General features: G+C 45.5%; 1 protein-coding gene across 1 annotated transcript in view; it reads right to left on the bottom strand.

The window, feature by feature from the left end:
* opcml (opioid binding protein/cell adhesion molecule-like) overlaps positions 1-6,987 on the bottom strand; it is a 234,906-nt gene extending 227,919 nt beyond the window's left edge. The window contains exon 1 of the mRNA XM_008294870.1: positions 6,590-6,987. Within this exon, the coding sequence (XP_008293092.1) occupies positions 6,590-6,747 (158 nt within the window). The 5' untranslated portion in view covers positions 6,748-6,987. The remainder of the gene's footprint in view (positions 1-6,589) is intronic.
* Positions 6,988-9,342: the final 2,355 nt, after the last annotated feature.

Below are 9,342 nucleotides of genomic sequence, written 5' to 3'. Positions count from 1 at the left end.
AATTAGCAATCTATTAATCGTAATACAGTGGACACTTTCCCATAAGCTGCCTGAGCCATTTTTAGCCGTGGACACTTTACAAAAACCACAAAATTGGCCTCATTTCATTAGCCCTTCTGGAACAGGAATACTGTCCTTGTCTCTGTCATGGTGGCCTGTTAAGCAAGCTAAATCTCCACAGTGGTCTCTGGCTGTAGTCGAGCAAACGTCCTCTCAGGTCGCTACGATACCGAACACGGTAGAAGACTGGCAGTCTTCCATCTTATTACACAGTCAGAGGCTCCACCTGGTTTTTTGTCCAGTATTTGTTGAGTTTAAGGACAAAGGACACTCATTTGAAGACAACAGATTTTGGCCAGATGGTTTGAGAGAGGGGTGAAGGAAGCCATCTATGTCAAACTGGGAAGACCATCCCTCAGCAGAGGTGGAGGTCTGAGGTCTCACCTGTTTACAATTCAGTCCTAAGATCTTCCGCCAGAAGGATGAAACCACATCCACACCTAGCCACAAAGGACCCTAACGAACCCCGAGGACTCACATAGCGAGGAGGAAGAGCAACAAACCCCCAACTGAAACTCAGGTGTTAATGGATCCTTAAGGATAGAAGTATCTGGAACTCCCAACTCGTCAGTCAGAACTGATAAAGCCTCTTGGATGAGAGGTGGAACGTCTTCAAGGAACTCAAGCAAGTCCGGTTGCTACGATTAGTCCACGAGAATCACAATGACCTATTACATTTATAGTAACAGCAAGAGTCCCAAACATAATCAATACAAATATGGGAATACATCCATCCATCCATCCATCCATCTTATGGGAATACAGACAAGCAGCAAATCGTAATGCTGGAGAACAGAAACAGATTTTTAAAAAATGCCTTTCACATACAAGATGACAGCCGAATGCATTTGTCATTTCAGCCCTCCAGTTTGCAGCTTGAATTGTCTTTCATTTTTTTGGCGATCATGTTAACTCCTTAAACCCTCAGGCCATTGTTTGGAATTTTGGAATGAAAAAACTAGATTTTCAAATCCAGTCAGTAGCAGCTAGACCACCATAACGGCAAAATAAACAACAACTTATGGGTGAGAGACATTTGTGTCGACCAGCAGGCCAGAACGAAATCGGAAAAAGCAAAACATTTTGTTTCCAACCGAAACTGTAAATCTGAGAGCAAATGACTGCCTTATTATAATATACGACACTGATTCTGTGTTATTAAACAAAATTCTCAACCTTAAATCTACAAAATCTGATGAAATTACCCCAAAATCTTAATCGCTGTCGGTTAAAGGAGGCACAACATGTGAGTCTGAGCAGTGGAGAAAAAGCCTGAGGTCAAATAGAAAATGAGGTCAAACAGGAAAGTCTGCAAATAAGGTGGACGGACTTTTAATGCAGCCATGTTAAATGTCATTCAGGGGTTTGCTCTGCATGTCTGGCTTCCACCTCACAATGAAGCTGATTGCAGGAGAGGTGCTGACCCTGAATTTGCTGCATCAGCCTGCCATCATACGTGCCTGTTTACCAAAAATCAGTCGACACAGAGCCAGATGAGGAAAAAAAAAAAAGCTGCAACACATACACGGTATTAAATTTCCCTGCTGGCACAAGAGGCAATTCAACTCAACACCTTCTTGGTGTCGGTTTGGTGACGGCACCTTCGCTCACTCGGTCCTGCCATCGGCCGCCACAAAGCTCTCCACACGCTGCCTTGCAAGGGTAAAAACACAGAGCGCGCCAAAGGGTCAGCCGCACATCACCTCAGCCATCTCTGCTGCTAATCTGTTCACCTGGGAGGAGGGCCGCAGGGAGCCGTATTACAAAGGGCCTGTCAGTGAAATAGCTGAAAAGCAGCAGCTCTCGCTTGATATTTTTGGAAGTGTCCACATCAGCAGCAGCAGAAGCAGAGCAGCGGTGACAGAGCCTCGTGTATTCCCCTCATTGACCGCCAGAATACCATTATGTTTGAGTGGTGTTCTCCTTAAGGACAATGGTTATAGGGAAAACGGGAATCACCGGCCGACTCTCCAGCCAGCCATTGGACAGATCTTAGATCAGTGCCTCACAGAATGCAAGCTGGTCCGCTGTCACCCAAAGCCGAATGAAGAAATTTTTTGTCTAGCAGAGGAATAACAGGCATGACTGGTGCAGACTGACTGTGCTAACCAGGGACAGCAGCTCTGTCCTGTGTGATCTATTTATGTCTACTGTACACTGTCATCCGCTGTAATTAAAAACAGGGAAGGACGACCCCTCATGTCTAGATAGCTCCCCGGAAGCGGCTCAACTTGGGTTGCAAGCAAATTTGAAGCGGTATTGCCCCTACTCCACGTGAAGCTACAGGTCCACACAACCAGGCACGAGCCAAAGACACAGCACACTTTAACGAACACAGCCAGCCACACGGGGTCGGAAGCCAGCCGGGGTCGGCGTCCTTGTGTTGGCACCAGTGGCTCCGGGTGGTCTGGGGCTGGAGGTGAGGGTGTGAACCACCAGTGTGTTTTTGCTCTCTCTACCAGTGAAGCTTATCACTTGCAAGTGAGAATAAACGGTCGGTGACACCATGTGTCACAGAGGTGTCTGCAGCCCTCCACAGGCCAAGCCCGGGAGTTAGCGGTGACAAGGACAGCAGGCGCACGGCGTTTCCAAGAGGGAGAAAATGGAAGCAACAAATAAAGCAAATCAAGCCAATCAAATGATGTTCACTGAAATGATTCTTTCTGACAAAATAGAACCAGGACTGATAGACTGAAGAACAGCTTCTTTCCAACTGCTGTCAGAGCCACAGATGCCTCTTTATTATAATAAATGCAATATATTGCAAACATACAACTACCACTACCTCTGTGCAATATCCACTGTACTCATTATTATAGTTCTGTCTTTGTTTGTTTTATATATATGTTTCTTTTATATTGAATACAGTTGTTCTACAAAGTGTTTATATTTTTGTTCTTGCACTGAAAGGCCTGCACCTTGCTTTTCATTGTACTCGTTACAATGACAACAAAACGAATCTGAATCTGAAGAAGTCTCACCTTAGGACCTCATACTGGCATTCACTGCTGTGGATCGCTGCTTTGGGTTTAATCATGTGTTCTTCACATTTATTCGAGTTTTTTTTTTTAAAGAAAACAACCCTCTTGATTCCAAATGAATAAATACATAAATAGAAAAAAATGAAAATGTTGATCAGAGTGGTTCATCCCTATGAAATAACAGTTGGCAAGGTGATAATGGCGCCTGCTTGCGTTATTCCTTTAAGTACTTTCACATTACAGGATGCTCTTTTTTATCAGGCTTAGCATTTAAAGGCATGGTAGGTGCATTAGCCTGAAAACAGGATGACTAATGCTCCTCAACATGTGCTCACGGTGCGTCGTGCAGGACACACAGAACCTTCAAGCCGGTAAAAAGCAATGCCGGACAGCTATTTGATACTCAATTGTTAGCGATTAAACTAATAATATTGGTGGACCTGTGAGGTAATTCATTTTATTTTCTCTCCTCTTTCAGCCCACAGAAGGGGATGCGATGCCACAACTGAAAATATCAATATTGGTGCGATCCTGACATGTTATCATTATGAGATAGAACGTGGTGCTTAATTGTCACCACCAGTCACTCACTGAAATCCACACACATCACATATTTATTACAGCATTGTTTGGTCTGGCAACAGTCCAGCCGATTAGAATCATCATTAACAAAGGATTCTGGTGGATATAAATGAAATTATGAGTACCTGAAAATCCCACAATCACATGTGCATAATTTATCGACTTAAACTTGGCATCAGTGTTTTCTTCTTCGAGCGTGTCTCACCGAGGGAGTTTCATTTTTTTGTTGATGTCTATTTCTGAGAAGAAGAAAAAAAAAGCTGCTAAATTATTGTTGCTAAAGCTTTGTTGAATGATGCTAATTATTCCGCCGCTCACATCTGCTTAAGTTCCTGTTGGCAGTGGCTTTCTTTATGTCAGAATGATACTGCTTTGTGTTGCCCTTCACTGTCTTAATAATACAGCCCTCTGGAAGCAAAATAACCCCCTAGGAATTCTGCCAGCTACAGGAAATCACTCAGATGCAGCAATCGTTCATTAAAAACATATTGCCGGGATCGCATTGATGTTGTACTTTCCCCGTCCTAAAAGCATTTAACCCTTGACAAGCGGCTGTGAAATGGGCTCACAGCACCATTTTTCACTCCTGATGTGAGATAGAAAAGCTCGCCGGGTCACGTTGGAATGACTCCTGCGTATCGCTGTTTGTATCTGGTGCTAGGACAGTTGTTGTGCGGGGAACTTGAAGTGATGGTGCCCCCACCGGGAAAACGCTGCGCGCGTGGCTGCCTTCCAAATACTAGTGATTAATTGCGATATTATATACATGCATTAGACGGCTGTTTGTGTGGTTAAAAATCCAGCTTCCAAACGTAATTTATTTGGGAAAAACCAGGTGATAACACAAATGAGCTGCATCAGTGCTGTAATTGTATTCATAGAACGGTCAAATAAAAACACGCTGAGCAAACTTCCAACCTGTTTACTCTTCCTATTATTTCAGTCAAATCAGAGGTCAGCCTCTCAGCTGCCCTCCTCTTTTTTTTTTTCTGCCTCCAATCCCGAGGCTGCCTGGTCCTGGCTCGCCTCCATGTGTCTGATCCCCCTCTCCCTCCCCTCCATACTGTCCTTCCAAGCCTTTGCATCACTGCCATTTGGTGTGATGTGGCTCCTCACAGGCGGGACAGTGGGGGCTCACAGTGTCAGCCTTGGGGTGATTCAAGCATGTAGCAGTTAGCTGTCAAATGTGTGGACAATGCTATCACATACCGGCTCCACAGGCCTTGTTCCCACCCGCAGAAGCTGGAAAGGAGGGTGAGAATAAATTTTTCTGATCCTTTCAACACCATCCAGTTCCTCCTGCTTGGAGAGGAGCTCAAAGCGATGCATGTGGATAGCATGGCTTCCTGGATTACGGAGTGACTAGCTCGCTGACAGGGAAGCAGTCCATTGTTGTTGAAGGGCAGTGTATTGGATACACTGCAGAGCAACACATGGAGGCCCCGGGTAACTGTATTGTCAGTTTTCAAGTCCACTTTCTACACCTCTCCCTTTTAAGATTCAACTCAGGGTCATGGCAGCTCCAAGTTCTTTGATGACTCCTGTGCTGTGGGGTGCATAGGTTAGGGGCAAGAAAAGGAAGAATATGAGGCAAAAGCCGAAAGAAACCTGACGTCTGCTTGCACGGGCGACTATTTGCGGCTCGACATCGGCGTGACAAAGGAGCCAGGAGTGGATCTGAGCCTGTCGCCATCCAGGGCGAGGAGGAGTGAAATGGATGGATTCACTGAAACCAACAGGCTACTTAACACGTTCTACTAATCAGCGGAGGCCAGCGCACATTTGTAACGGTTGAGAATGAAGCAAGGATTAGCAGCATGATGAGGCTACACTGAGCTGGGGAGGGGATGAGGGGAAGGAGAAGATGAGCAACTTTGCAAAGATCTCTGCGGCGAAAGCGGTTCAGCTACGATCACCTTCCACCTCATCTACCCAAGATGCAACACCGTGCTGTTCAGCTGCTCATCTGTGTCAACAGTCATCAGAGCATACAATAATTCCTGTCTAAATACCTCCCATCTCAGCCAGCTTGGAGCCAGCTGAACTCTACTGCCCTGCTCTGACAGCTTATGGTACAGCTTTTCTTTTTTTTTTTTTTTTATAAACATGGCAATATGACTACATCACCACACAGTCACATGTCTGCACAAATCCCACAATCGAGGCACTTTTCTGGCAACATGCAGACGCGTGTGAGTGTATTGCATATGATGTCTGTAGCATTTCCAGATATAAATAGTGTGTTTGTGTGTGTGTGTGTGTGTGTGTAGGGCCCTACCGGCGTCTTTCCACTCGGATTCTGAATCCCTACCTCACCTGCACACCTGCTCTATTCTAATACAAAAGAATTGCAGCCAACTAAGGAACAATCAGCACACCAATACATGCATATATATGTAGTCATGTGTGTGTGAAGTGTGATAGGAGACACTGTAAATCACAACAAGGCCCTGCACAAATACCATATAATAAAAAGATTTGTCTCCAAGGGTTAGCTGATGGAAGAAAAAAAAGGATGTACTGTGCATCCTCCCTTCCAAAAAAAAAAAAAACTCAGAGTGTAACGAGAAAAAAAAACAACAACAGCCCTGAAAATGAAAGTGATAATTGCATTTGTATCACACACGCAAATCAATAGGTACTCAACCACCCCCCCTCCTCTCCTCCTCCTGATGCTGAATTTGAGTATCTCAGCTCTGTACATCCCCAACAAGCACATCAATAACATTCAAGGGCAATGAGCGGGAGACACTAAACGCCGAGTTTTGCACAGCACCAACTTGCACATGTCAGGCGTGCAAGCACTTGTGATGCCCCGATGAAAACAGGCTTCTTTTTTTTTTTCTTCCCCCAAAAAATCTAGGTTACGTTGACCTTTAGTAACTCCTGGCGAGCGCGGCTCGTGAGCTTGTGGAAGTCCGCGGTGCACGAGGAGGAGCTGGCATTAATGAAAACAAGAGACTTACTTTAAGACGGCGCTGTCCCCCTGTCTGACGGTGATGTTGTCCTTTAATACTGAATCCCCGCTTCTGGCTGGAACTCCTGCAGGTACAAGGAATAACAATTTAAGTCCGAGGACGACAAGGCATTTCCCAGGCACTGCCAGATAGCCACAAATTCCCATGTTTGTTGTTTTCTTTCTATCAACCGCGCAACTTCCAGGAAAACTTGAGGATAATTCCTTTTTTTTTCTTCTTCGTCTGTTTTTTTTTGTGTGTGCGTCTTAAGCTGCGGACCGCAAATTCCACTCCACGAACCAGACGCAGCAGCAGCAGCAGCAGCAGCAGCAGCCGACTGGAACTGCGGTCGCCCTGGTTTTGCTCCAAGTAAACAGGCTTGTTATGAAATAGTGTCCGTGTCGATAAACGCAGGGGGCGAAAGTGTCTTTCCGCCCTGCCAGCCGCTCTAGGAAACTGACTTGGGAAGGAAAGGAGAGGAGAGGAGGAAAAAAAAAAGAGAGAGAGAGAGAGAGGGGGGGACAGTGTTTTCTCAGAGAAATGCGCACCGTCTCCTCCACTTCAAACTGTAATCGCCGTGAAATGGATGCTCTCGCGGAGATGCATCAGCCAAGTCTCCTTGTATGTTTCCCTCCTCTCTCTCTTCTCCCACCACCACCACCACCTTTCTTTCTTTCTGTCGCCCGGGTGACACTCAAGTAAAAGCTGTGCAAAGCAAAAGGCTGAATTTGCTTCTTTTTTTTTCTCTTTTATTGTCGGTGAATAGGCTTCTGAAGTAACCCACTTCTCCGCCTCTCTCTCGCTCTCTTCCCCTCTCTCTCTCTCTCTCTCTCTTTTAATCGCCAGGTAGCATCGCTTGCATGTGCACCATATGGTCTGCAGTGTGTTCATAGAGGTTTACAGGAAGTGGCTCTCGAACTGGGGACCACCAGTTTGGGGTCACAGTCCTATTTAGCAACATGACAAAAATAAATCCATCACAGCCACCCCCGTGCATGTGACAGGATGATGTAGGTCTGGGCGTATGGAGAACACAGTATTCTTTAATTGGGATCACTTGTAGCTCTCTGAGCGGGTGACCAGCGGGAGCACCCCGAGGCTGCAAAACATAAAAATGAAATGAGGAATTGTTCAATTTAACTGTAATTTAATTCGCTTCCGACAATCGGACAACGAATCGAGATTCTAATAACGGGTGAAGTGATGCTCAGCGGCACTCGGGGTAGTTTGTGTTGAGGCGCCGGGTGATTTGAGGTGTCTTCAAATGGGTGTTTTTGTTTGGAGTGATAAAGGGGGGGGCAGGTCAAGGACCACTTGTAGTGAATGGAGTTGGAGGGAACATGTTCATTGTCTCGAATTCATGAAGAGACGTGTGACATGTATCCTACCGCAAGGATGTTTTTTAAAGTCAGCACCCCTTAAAATGACTTGATTTTAATGAAATGCTGCGCCGTTGAAAGATCTGCATTGCTGTCTTTAATTAAAAGCTACAAACAGAAGCTTTTGATCAGAATTATTGCGAAGCTGGAACATGTGTGACTATTATTTAACCCCATTTCCAGAGGCTGCAGGGACTTACACACTTTAGGTGAATGATTTTTTTTTTAGCTGATATGTTTGGGTCGTAGAAGAGAGGCAACTTTTAGGGAAAGTGTTAAAGTTAGAGAGTGCGAACTTCACTGGAGCGACGTACACTTTGTTTACTAATGTGCTCCGGCTCTGTCTCTCCCCTCGTCCCCCATCTGTATGCATGGAGGGCTCGCTGGCCACTAGGGATGAGAGTGGCACTTTGCTGTGAATCTAACAGCGGCTCTCTGAATTTACTATGACAGCTTTTGAGTCTCATGAGAAGATTGAACAAGATAATTTCTTTACCTTAACATCAATTTGGCACGCTGTTAAGATATTGGATGGGAGGCAACAAATGACAAAGGACTGACAGCTCTGGATGCCATCAGTGTGAGGGGAGGAGGAGGGGGGGAGATACGAGTAACACATGGCGTTGTTCTTGTCTGGTATCACATGTTTGGAAGCATTGATATCTGCAGGCTACAGTCTGCGTTGTCATCACACATCTGACTTTACAATAAAAACACTTGTCTTTATAATAAACACACTAAGTTTGGGTTCAGATCCTTCAGTTATCAGCTCCTCTGTTATGGAATCAGCTCCCAGTTTGGGTTCAGGAGGCAGACACCCTCTCTGCTTTTAAGATTAGATTTCCTCTTTGATAAAGCTCATAGTTAGGGCTGCTCCGGATCACCTGAACCGTCCCTTACTTATGCTGCTATAGGTGTAGACTGCCGGGGTATTCCCATGATGCACCGGGCTCCTCACCTCCACTCTCCTCTCTCTTCTTTCATTCAGTTATAGAGCACCATTACACATCACTAACTCTGTGGCTTCTCTCTCCCATAGTTTGTGTTTTGTTCTCTCTGCAGGTGTCTCTGATCTACAGCCGCCGGCCTCGCCGACCTCCAAAGTCTTTATTGTTCTCTTACGTATTCTTGGTCTGTTCTCCATCTGCTATCCTGCTATCCCCACCCACAACACTTCTCCGTCTCCCTGTATCTCCACCCTCACCCCAACCGGTCAAGGCAGATGATGGTCCTTCCTGAACCTGGTTCTGTCTGGGTTTTCTTTTCCTTTTTTTCCTACAGTTCAAGCGGAGGTTTTCTGTTCCTTCCCACTGTCGCTGAGTGATTACTCAAAGGAATTCTAAAGGAAACTTTGGGTTTGTTGGGTTTCTCTGTTTATAGTTC

This window comes from Stegastes partitus, unplaced genomic scaffold, assembly GCF_000690725.1.
Source record: "Stegastes partitus isolate 25-593 unplaced genomic scaffold, Stegastes_partitus-1.0.2 Scaffold1002, whole genome shotgun sequence".
Taxonomy (NCBI): domain Eukaryota; kingdom Metazoa; phylum Chordata; class Actinopteri; family Pomacentridae; genus Stegastes; species Stegastes partitus.
This window is presented reverse-complemented; position numbering and strand designations above follow the sequence as displayed.